Here is a 22,500-nt window from a genome sequence, read left to right on the forward strand (position 1 = left end):
AATAAGAGTTACCATACAGAACCTACAGTTGGAAATATATAAACACATTTCCCAACAGGATTTCACTACGTCACTATTCATTAAGAAAATCCGCAGTAACTGACAAGATAGGCACAAAATGAATTTTCATGTTGCTGGAATGAAGTATGGCTCCCAGCAATTAATGGTTTTAGTCATATTAAGCAGATAAATAATGCTATCTGACATTACAGTATTTCACATTACACTAAAATTTTGTAACATTTGCTCATAATATGACTTGAAATATGTTACCTAGGAAAAAAAAATGTTATCTCTGGAACAGTCAAACCCCATTAGAAACCTTAGGCTTGAAAAATCACGATGTTAACAGTTATATCCCCTAGCAAAGGTTTGCTTTCCTTAAATAGTGTTAAATTTAAACCCAGAAGCTCTAGTCTCTTTTGAAGTTACTCTTCCTTGGTGCATTGAGCTTGAAAGGAAAATTTAGTGCACAAAATGTACTGTGCATTGCTCAATGTTGGTAAGTGAAACACTGTAGAGCTACAGAAACAGGGTAGCCTTTAGTGTGAAATCACATCAATGATAGTCATGTTTCTGTATTCTGCTTTATAAAAATGCTCCTAATCTTAATATAACCCCATTGACACTTTATTATCTTAAATCTCATATTAACTGGCACGTTTACCTTTCTCATAGCTGAACATACTCTACCTGAGTACCATTTCTTTCTTTTTTTCTTTTTTAAACTGAAAAATACAGGTGGTCTAAATTTCCAGTTCCTGTTTGCATGCGCAACTCCTACAATTTCAGCACTATTGCTTATATAAGTATAGTTTTATACTAGAAACTGCCCAGTGTGTTCCAAGCTTTAATAGAAACTGAGAACAAATACAGGATCATGATTTCTCTCTCATTTGATGCTAATTTCATTCCAAGTTTATTGAGTAATGTGGAAGAAGATGTGATTGCTTGTCAAAGCTCAGATGCAATTTTTTGTTGGGACAGAATGCAGTGGATTTGGAAGTGTCATGTTTAGCTGAAGGCAATGATGCTTAGTGTCTCAGCACCCAACTCCCACTGAATTTCAACAAGAGTTAGCAAACAACCTTCCCTTGGGCGCCAGTGAAAATCCTTCCCATCTAGTCTGGGCTGCAGTTTCACTTGCAGGAAACAATTTTTTGGTTTTTGTTTTTTTATTTTTCTGAGGTCTTTTAAGGTATTGTTTCCTGAAACAATGGAAGATGATGATCCAAGTGCAGAGAGAGCACAGAAGTTCTGTTACTAAAATATACAAATGTCAAACTTTAGTATGAAAGGACTGCTTAAAAAAACAAACAGAAAACCCACCTTCTCAAGATTGCTATGATTATGGAATATACTAAGACTTTCCAAATCCAAACAATAAACAAAACAGATAATGTTTTACATGTGCCAAAATACAATTTTATTGCTTCTTAGATAACACTGCATTTAGGTATTACTTTGACATTAAAGTACTGGAAAAGCCAAAACAGTTTATATCTTATGACATCTGTCCTACTGTATGTTAGTGGAAGAGGTAGGGACTTTTAGGAGACATTGCTGGCAATGTCATAAGTGCACACCAAAGGCTTAATAATTATGCTAGCAAGAACATGTAATCTCTGCCAGAGTGTATAATCTAGAATTTAATTATCTTCAATTGAAAATAAAATATTTAACCACAGTTCTTATGTGACCTTAGTGTTCCAAACAGATTCTAGTAATAGTGATAGCAACTATATATATTGGACTTATTTCTTTTCTTTTTTTTTAATGAGGTGAAGAAGAAACAGTTGGTGCCATATGCCCAGCTGCTGTTCGTAGATGGCCAGCCAGTGCTGCAGGACCTGTCCATGATCCAGTGCTTGAGGAACTACTGGCTTTAAATGCTTGGTTCCTGATTTCACATCATCTCTACCCTAGTCTGTATTAGTGTTATTGCACCTTCATAGTATCAAAAAGAAGTAATGGTTTTATCATGCATATTTTAAAACCAGTACATTTAAGAACAACCAAACTCATCTGAGTTAGGTATATAAAAATATACATGTAACAGCTCACATTATACAGTAAAAAAAGAAAGCACCTGTGTGGAAAGCTTGCTCCCTTCTTTGGAAGGAAAGATGTCTCCATGTAGTTGCTTCAGTATCACGTCCTGATACGTACATACATACAGAATAGAACTATAGCCACACGAATCTGTCCCCTGATGTGGTACAGAAGACAGAAGGCCCAGAGGGGTGATATGTCTCATTCTTTCTCCATCACAGAACTGCTGCCATTCACACTGTGTGAACAAGAGTATGGCCTGGGTAAAGTGCGAAAAGCGTGAGATAAATTATGCTCCATGTAGCATAATTCCTCCCAGGAAACAGCAGAACTAGCAGCCCACAAACAATTGTATGTTGTTCCGTTGTCAGAAGGAACAGTTGTCACTATGAACTCTACAACCCTTGCCGAGGAATGCCAGCATGGGTGCTAGGCCACGTGTGCTGCCTCTGCGCTGCGATGGGGGCTAGAGGGAAGGGCCGGTTTTATACATTGCCCTTGTAAAGATACAGCCCACAGGGCTGCTGGTTACCTCCGGCCCATTTAGGAGAGAAAAATGGAGTGTGGAGAAAAAGGCCGGGCAACTTGGTAAATCTTTTCTCTGTACAGAAGACTGAAACTAAAATTCTACATTGTTAAATTGTTATATGCTATTAAAAAAAGATAGCTAAACAACCTCATCTATTTCAAAAGCTAGGTTTCTTTCTAATCCCTATGGTAAAAATAGGGCATTTCCCTATGGTAAAAATGGGTATTTGAAGAAAATGTATTATTATTAAAGGTCCTTGGAGTTGTTTTAAGTGTCTTTTCCAGGTTAGGCTCGAATATACTACGTTTTTTCCAAAAATAGAACTATAGTAATTAGATATTGTATTTAACCATGTGAAGAGACTAAAATGCTATTTCTATGCAGTTTCTGAGGTAATAAGCTGGCTTGTTAAAAATATATTAATGCAAGTCGTTCAGTTGTGAGTGTGTCCCTTGCCCATCTTCCCCTAAAAGAGAGGATGGACACGATGACTTCAGTAAAGTGGAGAAAAGGTCTGTGGCACGTTGCTTGGTATACTGTATCATAGCTCATCATGGTTTCTTGTGAGGTCTTCCCCATAATTAGTAGCTTGACTTCCAACAAACATATTCCAGTTGTCTAGAACTTCCTCTTTTGTTAGTTTTTGATCCTGGTGGGAGGAAAATAAAATCTCTGTAAGAACCTTTTCAAAGCTAAGTAAAAGACAGACCAGCACAGACATACAAGAGCTCTACAAAGCAGCAGACTAAAGATTCAGGAATCATTTTAGCTGTCATGGCAAGTGAGATTTTGATCCAAGTAGAAATCACAAGTTCCACTGGCTTCAATTGGGTCAAACTGTTCATTAAAATGTTAGTGGAAGTGGATGTATTGAGCCAGTCTTTAAGCCAAAGATGTATGTTTGAGTATAGAAACCTGGGCTTTTTCCTACCTCCTAGGTAACATATCTCTTTTTTTCCCTCTTGCAGTCTAAATTAATATACAAAACCCATGACCATTCTTAAAAAGTAAAAATATTTCTCCTGTGTTAAAACTTGCAGGTTTAAGAAAACTTTATGTAACCTAATGAAAGCCAACTTCTAGAGTTAAATTGTGTTTTACTCATTTGTGGTTTTGACCCTACCAACTGAAATTTGCATTAATACATTAAGGCACTAGCACGTCTAGCCTCTAAAACTCCATTTAAAATGTACTAATAAGGAAAAGTATTAGGAATCACTTCTTGCTAATTGAAGTTATGTTTAAGTGGTTTTAAGTTGTGTTTTTTTTTTAATGTTAATTTTTTTTTCTTAATACACTAGAACTCTAAGTACCTTATCTACATCCGATTCATAGACTAAATGCCTGGCTTCAGCTAGTGCGTGATCATAGTCTTGTGGGAGAATCCAGTGCTGAATCTCTTCCTTGTCCATCTTTCCGTCCTTGTTGAGGTCACGAAAATCTGAAAACTGCTCACGCTCTGTAATCACCCAGTCAGGCTCTGGTCCACCCTCTTCATTTGCAAACATATCAGCTGGAAAGGAAATAAAAGTCTCACTCAAGTCGTACTTGATTTGAAAATTATGCATAAACTAAAGACATTTGCATGGTGTTCCTCAGAGGAAGACTGTCTCCATGTAGTTGCTTTAACTCTTTGACTTTGCTTTAACCTTTTGCTTTAACCTTTAACTCTTTGCACAGCATTTCTTTGTACAGAATATGAAATGTGGGGTGTAGAGTAGCTGTTCGTATCTTCTTTCAGGCCTACTTCTTCTCTGCTGGTGACTGTTCTTACATTTTCCTAGTATATTAGCCTCATAAGCAGTACACTTTTATGAAAGGTGAACCTGTCCAAAGGCCTTCAGCCACTTAAATTTGAGTGAAAAAAAATCTTTAAGGATCTATTGTTAAATTGCAGTCATGAGCTTTAGGGCTGGGCTCTATCACATGAGAAGAAAGGGATGTAGCAATTTTATCTTGTCCCTGCCAGCAAATGTCTCCGTGGATAAAATCAGACTTCAGCCAGCAGAGTGGCTGAGAGAATAAAAGGCACAGGGGAAACTCAGGAAAACAAAAATTGCTAAATAGAAGTGAATGCTTTTATCCTGCTTTCAGAGAGGTCTGTTTAAGAGAAAGCCATCTTAGAAAAGGAGTCCTTTTTAACCATACAGTTCTGCAGCAAACTCCACTAGAAGGTATTCTTCTACAAAGGAAAACCTGGAAAGAATGTCCTGCATCAGTGGTATGCTCTGTCCACAAGAAACTATACACAGTGCAATTGCCATAGCTTGGTACCTTGGGAGGGAGTACCATTTGTGACACAGGATGCACAGATTATGTATGTGAGCTGCTCTGTACATTGTACAGTAGTCCCACGTTATATTTAAGAAGCATCAGTAGGAAAACACCACCGTGACAGCTGCTATCTGTACAAACAGGGTTGGGAAAGTAGCAGTGATCATTATGAACAAGTATTGATTTGTATCTGTCCTTTACGTCATAAACCTTCCAAATTACTAGTAGCAAAAGTCCTTCCAGACTTATAAGTGTGTTCACTTTATCCTTCTGATCACTGTGGCTGATCAACTGTTTTCTGCTCATCAAGGCTGCTTATTCCTCAAGCCTTCCATTTTTCTATTGGTATTAAAGCTCGTTTTGTAGATGGTACTCCTATGCCTTGTGGGTCTGACTTTCAAGAATAAGGCGAGGAAAAGTGCACCCCACATGGACGGTCTTAGGGTCACAGGCTTGCTGGTACCCATAGGAAGTGAAAATGTAGATCTCAAATCTAAGACTTGCCCTGCAGGAGGATGTGTGCTATGCTGAAGATCTGTTGGTAGAACTGTCCACGGTGTCCCTGGCACAGTGAGAACTTAGTTCTCTACGCCTAACATGACTAGGGATATTCTGCTTAGCTGCTTTTATAAAATCTAAACCAAATTTTGTAGAAGTCAAAATGGGACAGAGAAGTGGGGAGGGAGTAATCATTCTACAACTTTCCGCAGATTTCCCCATCAAATACCTGATCCAGAGGCTGCAGTTTCTGGACTTTTTGATTGCTCCTTATGAGCTACCAAAGAAGAGATTTAGCTTTCTGTTTTTAACCCCAATTTGATCAAAAAGAAAAGAATTATATCTGAAAATGGGAAGTAGGAATATTTTAAGCAGTTTTCCTCTACTCATAAAGAAACTTCAGACAACACATTCACTTTCTTTTTTGCATTTTTAAAGTGCAAATTATATTGTTTATTTGAAGCATCTGACATGTCCTGTCAATTTGATTTTTATCATCCTTGCCAATGTGGGGTGATCGTGATGAGAACATTCTATGTTCCTATCTATAGAAGACAAGAAAAAACAGCATTCACATGGTAACAAATGTTGACAATTACCTTATAATTATATGTAGGTAATGTCACTGAATGAACTGAAATTACTGTGGAAATTATGCTGCTCTGTTATTTCAGTCATAAATGAATAGCATTCACATTCTGAGGCTAAATATAATTTACAAGGAAAAGAAACCCCCTGCCATTAATTAACATGTGTATATTGTTCCTGATTATACGAGAAGTGATCTTTATAGCACCACTAGAAACAGAAAGATTCATCTGAGTTTGCTCTAATGCTTTCCTGGTGATACTTTCTTGATTAAAAACCCATCAAAGTGAGTGCAGTGGGAGATGTTAGCTTTTGGTATCAGCATAATGATTCAAAAGGGTGAAACGTATTATGTGCAGCTGATCTCTAGTCTTGTTTCCATTTCGTTTTCATATGTCTAAGTGCAAGACAGTAGCTGGCTGCCTAGAGTGACTGAAAGTTGTGTAACTGTGACAGATCCCCTGTTGACGTTTCCCATTCTGATCTCTTTCTGACATTTCAGTAACGCACAGCTACTTTTCATGCACTTGACAACTTTTTTGAGAAGCTTAAATCTTGCTCCTGTTTTTACATAGCTAATTTTTTTTAATGCATCATCTTATCTTTCTATTAAAAAACATAAGGCATCACTGCAAAAATCTTTACAAAAACATGGGATTTTACCCACTAATTAATCTAGGAAAATAACTAGTAGAAAATAGGCAACTTTGAAACACAATATTAACAAACCTTTGGTTTGTTAATACATTTGGTTTGTTCATTTGGTTTGTTAATACAAATTTTGGTTTGTTAGTACATTTGGTTTGTTAATTTGGTTTGTTAATATAAACCTTTGGTTTGTTAATACTGCTGCAGACTTGAGAGGATGGACATATTGAGATTTTATAAGAAACAAACTTTAAGACTTACCAATATACTCATCCTGATCCACAAAACCATCCTCATTTTTGTCAATGTCTTCTAAGGTTTCCTGGAAAATAGTTTTACATTGAAGTAATCAAGAGAGAACTGACAATTCTGGCTATTCCCCTCTTCAGTCATTTCACATTTGAGGCCTGACCTGCCCTTGTACACAAGCAAATCTACTCTCACAGACTATGATGCAATTGCTGCTTGAACAAAAAATATACAAGTCTCACACTGAAAAAATTCCCAGCACATAAATGAAAAGTGGACATCATGCTGAAGTTTGAAGTTAGGGGCAGATAGAAGCTGGCATCACACACTTTGCAGCCTCATGTCAGCATACCTTTCCTTTTATTTTGGTGCAAGTCCATAGCAAGACTGTTTCCACTGAGGAGTAGTCTGAGGGTGTTTAACAAGTCTTCCTTGTACTGAGAACTCTAAATCAAGTACTTTCAAGAAGTGTATCCCTTTTTGTTCCCCCTGCTGGCTATTAAGTATGTGTCTGAGTGCCTCTTTCTCAACTCTGCCTGGAAAGGTTAGAGAAGCTTTTCAAAGCTTAGCCGAAAAGTAAAAATAAAAATAATGTTACTGGTTTTGCTCTGCTTACTAAGACAACGATGTTTTTCATATGCTCAAACTCCTCTGGGTGAAGGAAAGCTGTGAATTCTTCACGAGTGGCAGCTAGGTCTCCATCCTGATCTGCAGTTTTGAATCGTCTTTCGTCTCTGGGCAGCATTTTTTTAAAACTGTGCCGATCAGTTGCATCTTGGAATTCTTCTGGATTTTCTGCAAATTAATCAAGGCAATCTCAAAATTTTGTTCCTTTTCAAGTGTGCTAATGTGATAAAGCCCCTTAATTTGCTGATATGTACTCTGTTAAGAGTCTAGAAATACAAAGGCTTATTGCTGTGTTGAACAGGAACTTCTCTTTCCTATGAAGCTCAAAATTAATTCAAGGGTCAAACACTTTGGGTCATTTATAAAGGTGACTTAGTAGTAAAAGTAAATGGCTGAGTAGATTCCCTGTTGGAATCCAGGGTTTTGCAGTATCATATACTATACTTCACAGATTTATTTATTTTTAATCTGCTTTTATAAGCACTGCTTAGGCAGTATTTGGAGTAGATTTCATTCACAGAAGTTGTATGCTTCTTAGGAATCGGTATGACCTACACAACTCCCCAGTTTCAAAAAGCAAGCGAACCAAGGAAAAGTGGTTTCAGAAGCTGGCAGACTGACTGAAATTACTGAACTGCTACGCCTCTGCTACAGGGAACCTATCAATTATTTTCACTTTAAAACAAAGACATTTTTTCAGGGTGTTTAGCGACATACAATGAACAGTATTTGATATAATTTTTAGAATAGGAAAACTAAACTGATTTCAAAGATATTAATTGTGAAATTGTTATGAGTATTTTCTCATGTTGGGAGATAAACATTTGAAAAAGACTAGGCTGGGAATCACAGATGTGAATTTTAAGTGTGTATTAACACAGGATCACAATATAGTAGCTGTCCTCCAGCTGTTGGCGATTACAAAGAGGGCTGTGAAAGGCTCCCAGGGATACTGCTACAGGGATGTGAGACAAAATATTACCTTTAAAAATGTAGTAAGCCCCATTTTAATCTAGGGTAGAACTTCTACTTAATACTGCTGCTGGAATCTTGCTCCAAAAACTGCCTGTGAGGTAGATAGACACGGTCTTCTCGTTGCCAGGAGAAATGTACTCATGGTCAGTTACTAGCAATTAGTGGTCTGTAAGCATTGCCCCTTAGCTTAAGTAATCTCTTCTCTTTCTTTCCCTTCATTAACTTAGAAAAAGTAAAGCGAATGCAAGTTGAAGGAAAAAAAAAAACAAACAGGTATAGTTTTAATACATGTTTCTTTTGTCTCATTTCCAAGGATTTTCATTTACAGCTGATCCCAACCTGAGGCATGTTACTCCACAAGAACTATTTTATTCAATAATTTTGCTATAGCTTATACCCAGCTGAAATTTTTAGTATCTAGACTCTAGAGAATTTGAGACTGAATTGACAAACATTGGTTAATTATGCAAAATAGTTTTTGAATGAAAATACTAATATTAATGACAAAAAATCATCTATTTGTTAATTAGAGTAGAAGACCTTAATTAATCTTCATCAGTACATCGAACAAGCCCTCTGTAAAACCTTCCGTGTAGTGGCAACCCATGTGGAAATGGCTGAAATATAGAAATAATGCAATAAAGAAGTGCTTTTGACCTCTGAGTGTCTATAAAATTTAATGCTATTTCCAAAAGTCCTAAATGTGACACCAAACTCCTGTTGGCTATAAGGCATGAAATCATGCCTTATAACCCCAATCGTCATTGAGCATATCATCTGAAGACGTTATCTTACCTAGATAATAACCATATGTGGCTTGTTTATATTCTTCCCAGGCGATTTTATTGTCCTTGTTTAGATCATAGTCTTTCCAAACTTTAGCAACATTTTCGTAGATGTAGCGTTTCTGTACCCGTTTAATCCAGTTTTTCAGTTCCTCTGTTGTGAGATAGCCATCTTTGTTTTCATCTATTCTATCCACAATCTTCCTGTAGAGAGTGGCATCCGTAAGAGTCAAAAGAAAACCAAACTGCATGTCAGTCCAATTCTAGTAGTCTTTATCTGGCCCTTATTTTCCCCAAAAAGTAAAGCCCAAAATTTAGAAAGCTGTTCTTCAGGCTAAAACTTTCTTCAATTTTGCATGTTATCTTAAGGAACATTATTCATTATTCAATATTGCTATGAATAATTCAATTGGAATTTGCACCATCAAAGTTAGTGAACAAACTACCTCAGAGGATACCTCAATTTCCTAGATACTAACTACAGGGCACCTGTTCAGTGTCCATAGGGGGTAGCTATGCTGGACTCAGAAGAGGAAGCTGACTTCACCTCAGGAGAAAGCCTGTACTGATGTTTGCCAGAGGCAACCAGAGGAGAAAGCTAGGATTTTGCAGACACCTGCAGTTCCTCCTGTGGCCCTCCAGCAGACCGATGCTAGGCTGGAGTGAGTTGTGTGTGTGCAACTTTGTGTGCAATGTTGAGCATGTGCACCATTTATAGTCTTCCCTTCCATTCCCATCCCTCCGCTTTTCTTTTCTAGATAAAAAAAAAATATTGCTTGTATTGCCAGGAATGCCTGGTACTCATTAATGCGGGTCTCTGGTCATTGCTGGCAATTGGGATGTAAGCAACTGCCCTATGTAAAGCTGCTTGCCTCAAATTCTGTTGAAATCAGCAGAAGGGAAGGTACTTGGGTACTCCCAAGTACACCACTCACGAGGCCACAGGAGCAAACTGTCAGTAGCTGCACTGCACCCAGCAGTTTGGTGACCACCCTGTCCCACACGCAAGAAAATCAAAATGACCATTATCCATAGGCTCAGTCACCATCCCTTTGGTCTAGTTACATGTTATTCGTAAGAATGGGTAAGAGCAGAAGCCGTCTTGTCTAAATCCTGACTTGAAATTCAACAGGTGAGCTCCCTAAATCTCCAGGCAGACAAAGGAGATAGTGAAAAGTTCTGAACTGTTAACTATTCCTTGCAGTTCAACATCTTGGAAAGCTGGCACTGGCTGATGGGAAGTGCTCAGCGAGTAAATCAGTGTCCCTTCTTGAGCCTGTCAAGCAACAGCAGCAGGTCCTGCTGAATCTGCAGCACTGTCATGTGAACCTGATAGTATCAGGTTTGTAGCATGTTTCATCTACTGCAAGTCAGAGCTTAATGGATATTGGTTTGGGGTCCAGCGGTTGAATTCATAAATGTGGTATTTCTGAGTGATAGGGAAAAAAAGGGGGTCACAGAATTTGCTTTCTAAAGTAGGTAAGTATGAATTAACTGACTGGAAAACCTTTCTCTTTTGTGTAAATCTCATGTGGAATTGGCTGCCAGGGTCCCTTTCACTGCACGATGGACTGTATTTGTCAATGAATGTGCTCCACCACAAATTTGACTTAACTGCTTTAGCTGATATTTCTGTTTTATTAAATGAAGTTGCAAAAAGTGATTGTGCTAGCAGCTCTTTGGTATTTTTAACACCAAAGCAGTCAAGAATCTTTACCATAAAATGTCCTGTGCCTTATCTTTCTCATCTATGCTCTTGTTTTTATACCTCCATTGCGTCCATATGCACTCTTTTACTCTGCTTCCCAGATGAGGATGGGGACAAAGAAATAGTCTTGCCTACAGGCTCCCAGAATGGACTGCAAACCTCACGTTTTATACTGGTAATTACCTACAACAGGGCTCGGGATCATTCTGAGTTTTGTAGTGGAACTGCTGTATATTGTCTGAAAGGCATTAGTGCCTTCGTTTTAAATAGCTAATTCTTGAATATATCAAAAATTCACAGAGCATGTTAAGACATGCAGTGCCAAGTCATACCCAGGAAGTTACATGTACAAGTGTGTAACACCTGAAACCTTACGTTCTCCCTTTAACTGAGGTGAGATAACAGTATTGAGGTGACAAACTAATAGAGTAGCTAAAGGACACACACAACAGGTACGTACAGCCTGCTGTTAGGCAGATTAGATCTGCCTAAATGCATCTGGTGATGAAACAAAGGTGGGGTAAGGAAATCATTACTTAAAGTGGCTGAAAGCAGAAGGCTTCCCCTCTGCATGTGATGCTCAGCACAGCTGTGTGTGGATAAACTCAGAACAAATAACAATTGTTTATGTTGGTAGGATGTGTAACCATCTTCTGTGTTTGCCGAAAATGGCAGGCCCAACACAAATGGCACGGAGAAGGTTCAAAGGACTGGGGTCCCACTCATCTTCTTAGCCCATCTGCACTCCCTTCACGCAGCCCTTGGCTGCTGCACTAGGACTGTGCCGTGCTTCTCCAAAACCAAGTGAGTTGTGGAACTGCACACAGGTAGGAAATCTGTGATTCTTCCCTTATCCAGTGGCTCAGTGTGGGAGGACAGGGATGCTTCTGTCACAGAACCTGTCCTAAGGGCAGGTGTACTCCAAGGTTACGATAAAATTATGGGCTGGTATGTGCCATGATCACAAACCAAGATTTTACTGCTCAGCTGCTCCTCCACAAAGGATGTGAGTAGTTGCTTGCAGGGCTTTTTCTGTGTACTAGCTAGTTCCTTTTTGTTTACTGGAAGATGAGAGTAGATTTGTGTTATCACTGTCTAGCCCTGCAACTCCACAGGATGATACTCTGCCATCCTTCTTAAGGAAGGTACAGTAACAGCAGCACACGCTTTGGTTACAGCAGTAGGTAGACTATATATTTCCATTTTCTCCCAGAAAGCATTTATAAAACATCTCTGATGCTTTGCTGCACAATGCTCACCCCGCAACGTGGGCTTTGGTTCTCAGAGGAAGTCTTTTTTAAGTCATGTCCACATAAGAGGTGTTTGGCTGTGGCTGTAGCTTAACGTGACTCTGTCACCTCTCTGAGGTGCACTCAGTGAGATTGCTAAAAGCTTCTTCCCTTGCCAAGCTGGTGTTTGTAAAAGCTGCTTAAGGACAATCCAGCTATTTCATCAAATCCTATCCCCAGCTGAAAAAGTCTGCTCTGCTGCAAGAATAAATATAGACAATTTAAGGGCTGTCCTTGTTAGCGATATACTTTTATTGGAAACTAAGTCACAGATAGAGCATACTGAGATGGTTTCTTCTGCTCCTTTTTCAGTGTGTAAGAAACTGGTCATTTCTGATAACTGTTTCATCCATTTACTTCCTGAGATACAGGTAAACAGCAGGGACAGCTTCCAGAAGGACCAACAGGTCACTCAGAGACAACCCTAGCACTACAACATGAGCTTGTGGTGGAACTACAGCCATACAATGAGCAAGCACCACTCCCTGTAGAAGGGGAGTAACTGAAGAGCTAGTCTAAGTGACACTGTACAGATACTTTAAACTACTTTCTGTTCATTCCATGTTTTCTGCTTATTTAATATTAAAAAAAAATACATATATATATATATGTTTAAACTGTTAGACTTAGTCCTAATTAGCAATCTGACTTCTGGTAAGCGCACAGGAGGGAGAGGCGCTGACAGGAGGCAACTGTCTCGGTGCAAAGAGCAGCGTGGAAGCAAGCACGGCGCTATCAGAGCGGACAAAGCTGCCACAAGTGGAAAACCTGCAGGGAGACGGCTTCGACTGGAAGAGCTGCGGTGAAGGGCAGGGGGACGCGGCCTCGGCTCCAGCCCAACCCCGCGGAGGGACGGAAAGCGACAAGGCAGGGAAGCGACGCTGCCGGCCAGCAGGTCCCGAGCGAGGAGGAGGACGAGGAGAAAAGCACCCAGGAGGAAAAAAGCACCCGAGAGGAAAGCACCCGGGAGGAAAGCACCCAGGGGTCGGGACCTGGGCAGCCGGAGCGAGGGGGCGCCCCCCGTGGCGTCCCGCCCCGCTCCCTCCCCTGCCACGTTCCCAGCGCCCCGCCGGGCCTCTCCGCCTCACCCCAGCCTCTCGCGGCTCTCCTCGGGGCTGAGCTGGTCGAAGCTCCGCGCCTCCTCCTTGCCCAGGAAGGCCTCGTGGTCGTACTGGAAGCCCGGGCCGTCCTCGTGGTGCTGCTGCTGCTGCTGCTGCTGCGCGGCGCCGGGACGGGCCCGCTCCTGCCGTGCTGTCGGCTTGCCCAGGCCGCCCGGCACCAGCACCAGCAGCAGGGGCAGCAGCAGGGGCAGCAGGCGCCATCCCACCCCGCCGGCCATGCCCCGCGGCCGCCCCGCAGCCCCGCTCATCGCGCCCGGCCCGGCCCGGCCCCGCCTCTCCCCGGCCCCGGCCCCGGCACGGCCCCGCCGGCGCCACGTCTGCAGGGCAGGGCGGAGCAGCGCGGAGGGGACAGCCCGGGGCCGGCAGCTCCCCGACGATTTCCCTTAGGAATGCACAAAACCGCTTTGCTTTTTATAGTTATCTCCCCAAAATGGGCAACGGAAAAGCTACAAGTTAAAAAAACAAACAAACAAACAAACAAAACAAAACAAACAAATAAACAAAAAAACCGTGGCGATGTCGTGAGTGCACGAGTCTGACACCAAGTTAATTCCCTAACAATGTACAGTAGGGGGAGGGAAAAAGAAAAAAAAAAAAAAAAGATTGCCAGCGGCCTCCTAGAGGATGCCAATCGTAACAGCGGCACCAGCACTGCCAGAGCAGCAAACTCGGGATCCTGGAAATTGAAGGAGAAAACCCAAGTTGTTTGGCGTAGAAAAAAAAGCATTTGCTTTTTTTTCCATCGATTGCAATTCATTTTGCTCAAGATTGTAGAAGCAGAGGCTTCAGGTTGCAGTAACTGACATTCTCACCTAGTAAATTTCCTTTTCCTACACTGTAGCCTGAAATTCACAACCAGGGAGAATTGCTTGTTGCTTGTTAATGACCTTGTATGCTGTCTGACCCAACGTGGCAGATGAGCATTGCTACCAGAGCCCGGCCATTCTTCGGTACGCAGACCTGAGAGAATTACTGGTTGCAACATGAGATTTGTTAGACCAGTCCACTGGACAGAAAAATCGTACTTATGACGGGCCATTGGCTGTGCCACGGCTATGCAAGTTGCTGAACCAGGCTGTGGCCTCCCTGCCACTGTTGTTACCCCGGTGGACATCCTTTTGACCTACAGGTAGGGTGTAGCTGAACTCTGCTTGGCAGGGGGCTTGACCGTATTGACAGCAAAAAGCTGATGTCAAAGCCTTATGTATTCTGCCTACTCTTCCGTGTTCTTCTGTGTTCTGCCTTTTCACACAGACACAGAATCACACAGAATTTCTAGGTTGGAAGAGACCTCAAGATCATCGAGTCCAACCTCTGACCTAACGCTAACAGTCCCCACTAAACTATATCCCTAAGCTCTACATCTAAACGTCTTTTAAAGACTTCCAGGGATGGTGACTCCACCACTTCCCTGGGCAGCCTGTTCCAATGCCTCACAACCCTTTCAGTAAAGAAGTTCTTCCTAACATCTAACCTAAAACTCCCCTGGCGCAACTTTAGCCCATTCCCCCTCGTCCTGTCACCAGGCACGTGGGAGAACAGACCAACCCCCACCTCTCTACAGCCTCCTTTGAGGTACCTATAGAGAGCGATAAGGTCGCCCCTGATCCTCCTCTTCTCCAGGCTGAACAAGCCCAGCTCCCTCAGCCGCTCCTCGTAGGACTTGTTCTCCAGGCCCCTCACCAGCTTCGTCGCCCTTCTCTGCACCCGCTCAAGCACCTCGATGTCCTTCTTGTAGCGAGGGGCCCAAAACTGAACACAGTACTCGAGGTGCGGCCTCACCAGAGCCGAGTACAGGGGGACGATCACCTCCCTAGCCCTGCTGGCCACACTGCTTCTGATACAAGCCAGGATGCTGTTGGCCTTCTTGGCCACCTGAGCACACTGCTGGCTCATATTCAGCCGACTATCCACCATCACTCCCAGGTCCTTCTCTGCCTGGCAGCTCTCCAACCACTCATCTCCCAGCCTGTAGCTCTGCTTGGGGTTATTGCGCCCCAGGTGCAGGACCCGGCACTTGGCCTTGTTGAACTTCATGCAGTTGACCTCAGCCCATCGGTGCAGCCTATCCAGATCCTCCTGCAGAGCTTTCCTACCCTCGAGCAGATCGACACACGCACCTAACTTGGTGTCATCTGCGAACTCACTGAAGGTGCACTTGATCCCCTCGTCCAGATCATCGATGAAGATATTAAAGAGGACCGGCCCCAGCACCGAGCCCTGGGGGATCAGAGAGCAACATGTAGATCTAGCTGTATGTTTGCCTCAGAATGTTTGCATTTGTGGCAGGAGCAACTTTCAAACATTTAAACCGTCAGATACTTTGTCACTTAAGTCTAGACAGAGAGCAAAACACTAACACCCTGCTCTAGGCCTGGTTGTGGCCTCTTGATGGGTTTGAACAGCCACAGCCTGAGCACTGCTTCAGTGAGAGCTGGGGTGTATGTGGCAGCTTGAAAATGGTTCTGCTGATCGTACCACCTGCGTTTGCATCCACAAAGCCACCGTGATGCAGCGTTTATATTGTTTTTCTTGCACTAAGCAAATACCAGTTAAATAGTTGTCATTAACATCTTCAGGAATTTCATACTTGGGCAATAATTCAGATACGTCTCCGCTTTTGTTTTTGATCTTCTAGTGTTCTTCTCCCCAGTTCCTATGTCTATAAGGTTGTTTCTAATGTTGTTCCAGGTGTGAGGCTGTGATGAGGTGCTCAGTTTTTACCTTCTTGATCCACATGGCGCTAGAGTATGCAGCTAGTCAAGAGGGAAATCAATTGCATGGATAACAGGTATGTTTTACTGCTCATTCATCAGTCAGTGATAGAACATTGTAGATTGATGTTTGATCTTTGCAGGGGTATGTGAAGTTATTTGAGGGAGGAGAGAAATGAATTTGTATGTTCTGTTTGTCAGAACAATTTGGAGCTACTTCTGTGAGAAGAGCTACAGCAGTGGCAATGCAGAATGAGCTCAGTATGTATGTGGTCATTCATTTAAAAGCCTCCAGGCATCAGGCGGGCTTGCCTTGGGGATTTGGGTTCAGGCCATTGGACCATTTTAATTTTGCCCTGTGTTTGGATTCATGTCTGGGCCCTGATATGCCGTGATCTTATGAAGGACAGGAAATCATGAATGTTCTGATCCTGCTCAGACTTGGTTTGGGACCGTTGGTAATAACAATGAAAACTTGATTGATCCAATATGACTTTTTGTGGAAAAGGAAAGGCATTGCAATTACTTGTCCTTAAAGGGCTGAAGTCTAGTCTTCGATTTTAATGCTGAGAAATAGACTTCATGTTCAGTCAAAGCAATTGTTGATCCAGTCAGTTTCAGTGTTGCTGGATTTTTGTACCACACAGTTTAATGTTTACAGATTTTGCTCTTGGGCTGTCGTGACCTCATCAAACACCTTAAACTCTCAGTCATCTCTGAAAGGTCGTGCCTTCTCATATTATTCAAGTCACAAAATGATAGAAGTTTTCCCTTACATTCTTTATCCACAAAACTTGTTTCTTAAAATACTGAATATTTTTACCTGTGATGCTGGTATTTTCTGTTTTAATAGTGTTACTATGAACATCTCTGCTGAGAGAAACCTGCTGCTGCTGAGTGATCAGCATTAATTAGGTTTAGCGTTAAAGGTGCTATTTTCATAATCCACACTTCTTTAGGTAATGTGTCTGAGTTTTATACACACAAGGTTTCTTTGAAACATTGCAGAATACCAGGTCTGCAACATCGACAATGTTTTTTAGCAATACATTTATGCAGCAGTAGGCATGCTGGGTAGTTTATAAGCTTTTAATGAAATGCTGGCAGATATTAGGGTTTTATGGGCTGGAAAACAGTGCAAATCAAAGAGCTTTGCTTACTGTTTATAACATTTTTCCCCTGAATCTAACAATATTTATCTCACTGTTTCCATCTTGCATTTCACTCTTCACATATTTACTTTTTCTTTCACTGATATATTCACAGTCAACAAACTATTCTGTATGAAGTATGCTCAGAGCTACGCTGTGCCTGTCATGTGAGTCCCGTTACCCAGATAAAGCCAAAGATGGCTTGTTCCATATCCTATTATTTCTTCAGTCTGCATTTATCCTAATAAGGGTACACTTACATCTTGAGTCGGTATTTCTGGACATCACTAATTGTGCCTTTCCTGGGGCAATGTAAATGACGCCAAAGGGATGCCATGTTTTCTGACTGCCTGCTGGCTAATACCTGCTCTTGTGCTTTCAGGTCCAGGAGCAGGGCCTGTTTCAGCACTGGAAAGCATATTCTGTAGCTCAGTTAGGGAAAATGGTGATCTTTGATGATAATACTGCTGATATTAATAGTAGGTAATGATAAATGTCTGTAAGAAATGTGTTTTCGAAGATATGCAAAAGAACGTATTTTTCTGAGAAGTTAGAAAATTAAAATACAGCGTTTTTTTCTCATCAACTCTACTACTCTCTGTAAATTCAGACTAACTAAATTATAGTATTCCTCTGTACACAGAATATATGATTGGTTTGGATAGATATGAGTCAGTGACGTATGCCATCTTAGATTAAATTATAGAAATGTATTTTGTGATTCATATTTTACATTGCAGTTAGCCTAAGACGCTTTGCCTGAACTCAGATCATAGCAGCAAAATTATTTTTTAAAACCTCGTATTTTCCTTAGGGCACAGAACACATTCATCGAAGCTGTTGAAAAATGTCCATTGACACCAATAGACTGCAGCTCAAGCTGTTTGTGTACAGTGGTGCTATATTTTATTGGAGATGTAATTGCAGCAGCATTTCAGAATAAGTTTATGTCTCATTTATTTTAGGTGATCTAGAATTAGATAACCTGCATTTGGACTTTCAGCCAAATTCTGTTAGGTACTGATTGCTCCCTTTGGTTTGGAATGTACAACTCTAGGTAGCCTGTAAAATTTGTCTCAGTCCATGTGGGAAGCTAGAGTTTAGGAGATCAGAGCAGAATGAGATACCAGCCTGCAAATAACAGTGGAAATTTTGGAGGCGAACTGGGGGAACTTTCAGAGAAACACTTTGATTAGACTTCCTTTGGCCTGTCATGACCTGCTGCTAGTTCAGACCTTCTTCATCACACCACCACATCCCCTTACTTTTCTATTTTTTGCATTGGTGTAGTCTACATCACTCCCTTCTCTTTCTCTTCTTTTCATCTATTGGTGCCTAGCTTACCAAACTCAAGTTTCTTGACACAATACACCCAAAATAATCATGCCAGTACCATGATGTTGACAAGCTTGTTTGTTCTGTGTGATGCCCTACTTCTCTTGTTCATTACCTGTCTCATGTAATTGCAGTGTAAACAATTTGGAAGGGGATTTTCTAGTATTTCTACTGATTAATTTCTGGTTATTACTACTGTTACTACTACTACCCGTTACTGTTCCTACTGTTTTTACTGTTTCTATTGATCTTCTACTGTGTCTATGCAGTGTCTGGCTCACTTGGGCATGGTCTGAGTTGGTCCTTAAGGTACCGTTGCCAATAAGCATGGTTAACAACCATTTTAGATCATCTGGGAACAGTCTTGAAATTTCCCCTCTTATCAGGAATCTGTGTGATTAGTGTTTCTTCAAACATTTACATTTTCAAGTGTATAAAAAGATCCTTTGCTTCTGACAGCATGAATCGGTGCGCTGTATGTGCAATTTGCCCTGGTAATTACTTATGTATGGTGATAACCATAGCAACATCCCAGGTAGATAATGTCATGCAAATTACTGCAGCTCCAGGGATGGAAGATGTTAATACAAGTATGTACTCACACCCCTGGTCTTCAACATTTTGCAGCGACTCTCCCCTCCCCCAGACATGTTGTTTTTAAATTTCCTTTCCTCCCGGTGATCGGAAGGAAAAGAAAACCTCTCGCTATTTTTCTCATTGGTATTCACGCAGAGGGAGGGGGAGGGTGGTCCTTCAATGTTTCTGTCATGAATAATTTTGTACACAGGGTGGAAATTCCACAGTGTATGTAGGGCATAAAAGTCCAGAGACTTGGATACACTGCAGGGCCACGTTGTGCTTAAACCCAAGTTCTTGCATTTGTAAGCACGGAGCGTGAGTACATGTATGTGGGGGTGGGATTGTAACCACAGATGTTTAGACTGAGGTGTAAACCTCCTCAAATCATTTACAGAGGAGATGGGAGAGCAGCTTTGTTTTTCAGAGCAGACATGCTGTGGCTGAATACTTATCAGGGGTAGTGCATTGTCACTGCAATGAAGAAACAGCAGAGAGGAAATAACTGGTAACAGTTATCCCTTGTTTGGTCACAAGCAAGAGAAACAAAAAAAATCTATGTAAGTGCTAATCTGCATATATATGCAAGTCCTTTTGTACCCTAGAGGTGGCTGGAATCTTTTATTAAAATCATTTTAAAAGAAGGAAGGAAAGGAAATTGGTTAAGTAGAAGTTTAGCTTTTCTGATGCAGAATGAAATTCTTGCTGAACTTTTGGCTGTGTGGTTAAATACTGGGAATGCGGGTGTTAGCCCTACAATCTGCGCCGAAGCTGCTGATTACTGAAAGCTGAACTGCTCCAGCCATTAAACCAGGAAATACCTTGATTAAAGAGAATGGAGATTTGCAGAGTCAGAAAGACTGTGCAGGCAGCTGGAGTATGTAGTCAGATCCCAATGTGTAGGGAAAATATTCCCAAAGCGAGCTAAACTATTCACTAGGCCAGCATCAAACTGTCTTCATCATAAAAACAAGGTCTCAAATACAAGCATGTTGAGGAGTGGAAAAAAAAAGAAAATTGAAGCCACTGAACAACTTCATTTTGGTGATGGAGGTAGTAGATGTTCAGAGTGTTAATTGGAGATTTTAAACACTGCCGTTCTGTATCCCCTGGAGTCTGTACAGGGATGTTTGCCACTCTTACAAGTCTGTCTACAAATCCCAGACTGTAAAGTTTAATCTTTTTCCCTCTTATTCTTCTGTGAATTACTAATTCAATACTTCGGCTATCATTAGCATGGATAGCACTGTTCAGCTGTGCCAGCCTGTCCAGAATAACTATTGGTGACAGCAGAATCTGAAAGATGCTCATGTCCAGGTAATCCAGTTTGTTGTTAAATTTAGCATCAGTGCTAGGGGCTACAAAGATCCCTGACTTGCAGTGGAGTTGCTTTGTGTGTTTGTTTGTTTGTTAGCTGGTTGGTTATACTTGGGTTTGTTTGGTTTTGTTTGTTTATTTGTTTTTAAATCTGCTAGGATGCCTACCTAATGAAAACAAGCAGCACCACAAAGAAATATATAAACTCGGGCTTTGTACCATCTGACAGAAACTATTGAGACTAATTGTCTGCTTGAGCTTTTGCCTGTCTGCCTACTTTACATAAAGTGGACGTTTCTTTCTTATTTCTATATTCAGCATGTGCCTGCCTGTAGATGGGCTCTCCCTATACTCCGTATCACATCAAAGGGAATAGGAGATGCCTGGGTATTATAGGGATAGCTGGAATGAGGTTCTGCCTAGTTTAATGCTCTCTCTCTTCAGAATAAAATTACTAATATCATTTATGCCAAACATCCTGAAACCCTGTGTGTAGGCTAGTTTCTTTGGCCAGTACCACAGCCAGACAAAACACTTGACTATAATTATCCAGTCCTCTGCTTTCCATGGCTAGGATGACTCTTTCAGTCAGGAACTGACCTCTTCCTAAATTCAGTGGGAATCAGGACCGGCATAGTTTGTTGTTCCTATGCTGTCTTGTTATTAATGCAAGTCTGTAGTTTTGATTTACTGTTTTTATTCACGGAGTGAGGTATCATTAACACTGAATTAAAAACAAAAAGGCAGAAAGTAACCTAGGAATGCCTGATAAGTGGTGTCAGTTGTTCAAGAAATTCATAGCAGCACAGATAACTCAGTTAAGATCTTAAAGTTTATCACGGAATTTGTTGAGATTGCAAAGCTTCCGTCAGAGCTGCAGCATTATTCAAACACAGGGGAAAAAGGTGGGCATGGGAGATTTGCCTAATGTCACATGTGGGGTTAACATTGGGTTTGATAATTCTGGGTCCCCACTCTAGCTAGCAATGGTTTTGCCTTCCTCCCTGCGCTATGTAGTCTCCCCATTTGTTTTTGTTTCTGGTTAGTATAACTAAGGGAACCAGCTGGCATATTGAAAAGCACTACGTTGGCCAGCTGTACAGTTTGTATTTAGCAACTGGGTATCTTTTATCAGAAGGCAAAGGAAATAATAACATCAAAATCACATGTCAAATAAGTATGTATGTTTAATAAATAATATTCCACATGCGTGATTTTATTTACTGTCTCTTCTCCTCACTTTTTCCGCCTCACCAGTTGCTCACCTTTGCTAGTTTATGACAAGATGTTGAAGGAAACACTGCATTATCGTATGCAGCAGGCATCAAGGGAGAGAAATTGGCTTGTCATTAATAGTAATTGTAAAACCAACCCTACAATAAAGGCTACTTTTGGTCACAACCTGCAGTTGTGAAACAAAATCCAGAGCTCTCATCTGTTGACCATTTTTAGCTCAGGGTCAAAATCTCCATGTGCAAAGGTCAAGTGTAGACGGACAGTGCTCATCACAGGACTGAGAGATGCATACAGGCTCTAGCTGGAGTGCAGCCTGGAGTGCAGGTATCCAGGGGAACAGGGGAACTCAGCTTTCCTAGCTGTTTCTTAGGGTATCACTAAATGGCAAACTTCGGGTTAAGACTGAACATTTTGTGTCTGTTATGCCAGGGGAGAGATGGCACCAAAAGCCCTGATAAGAGTTCACCTCCTGAAACATCTGTGATTCCTCCATCACTGCTCTAGAGGTTTCTGAAATGCTGGTACAACCACAAGCAGCTGTGGCAGTGTTCCCATGGCTGCCTCCTGGTCCCTCCAAGCAGTTGGTGTTTCCCACCTCTTAAACTTCAGACATAGCCATGATTTCCCTGCCTGAATTAATGTTCTCATGTTGACAGATACTAAGGGCTGATAAAATGGCTTGAAGTTTTCAAGCAAACAGCTGTACCAAATGTTGCAAGGAGCTATGGCAGAGGTGCTGCAGGCTCCATCTCTGTGGTTCGGGGTGTAAGTGGGAAGAAACATGAACACTCAGCCCTGAGTAGACAGCCTGACTTTCTAGGAGAAGAA

General features: G+C 41.4%; 1 protein-coding gene and 1 long non-coding RNA gene across 3 annotated transcripts in view; one reads left to right on the forward strand and one right to left on the reverse strand.

The window, feature by feature from the left end:
• Window positions 1–1,402: 1,402 nt before the first annotated feature.
• Window positions 1,403–13,606, reverse strand: RCN1 (reticulocalbin 1). The gene is made up of 6 exons (XM_084521298.1): window positions 13,311–13,606; window positions 9,236–9,429; window positions 7,455–7,633; window positions 6,851–6,911; window positions 3,895–4,094; window positions 1,403–3,230 (listed from the first exon to the last, which is right to left on the reverse strand). The coding sequence occupies exons 1-6, from the start codon at window positions 13,589–13,591 to the stop codon at window positions 3,123–3,125; spliced, it is 1,023 nt and encodes a 340-aa protein (XP_084377424.1). The 5' UTR covers window positions 13,592–13,606; the 3' UTR covers window positions 1,403–3,122.
• LOC311437698 overlaps window positions 10,187–22,500 on the forward strand; it is an 85,075-nt gene continuing 72,761 nt past the window's right edge. Inside the window, exons 1-3 of one of the 2 annotated variants that reach the window (XR_014693649.1) lie at window positions 10,187–11,108; window positions 11,609–11,737; window positions 16,035–16,134. This is a non-coding gene — a long non-coding RNA (uncharacterized lncRNA). Of the gene's footprint in view, window positions 11,109–11,135; window positions 11,738–16,034; window positions 16,135–22,500 lie in introns of those variants that run through there. The other variant, XR_014693650.1, reaches the window with a different exon arrangement.

This window comes from Aythya ferina (assembly GCF_964211825.1).
Source record: "Aythya ferina genome assembly, chromosome: 5".
Classification (NCBI taxonomy): Eukaryota; Metazoa; Chordata; class Aves; order Anseriformes; family Anatidae; genus Aythya; species Aythya ferina.

Excerpts from the sequence above, each read along its gene's own strand:
- RCN1 (XM_084521298.1), bottom strand. The coding sequence starts at position 13,591 with ATGAGCGGGGCTGCGGGGCGGCCGCGGGGCATGGCCGGCGGGGTGGGA. Across the intron at positions 6,912-7,454 it reads TGAAAAACATCGTTGTCTTA|GAAACCTTAGAAGACATTGA; the intron begins GTAAGCAGAGCA and ends ACTATTTTCCAG. Across the intron at positions 3,231-3,894 it reads ATGAATCGGATGTAGATAAG|GATCAAAAACTAACAAAAGA; the intron begins GTACTTAGAGTT and ends TCCTCCCACCAG.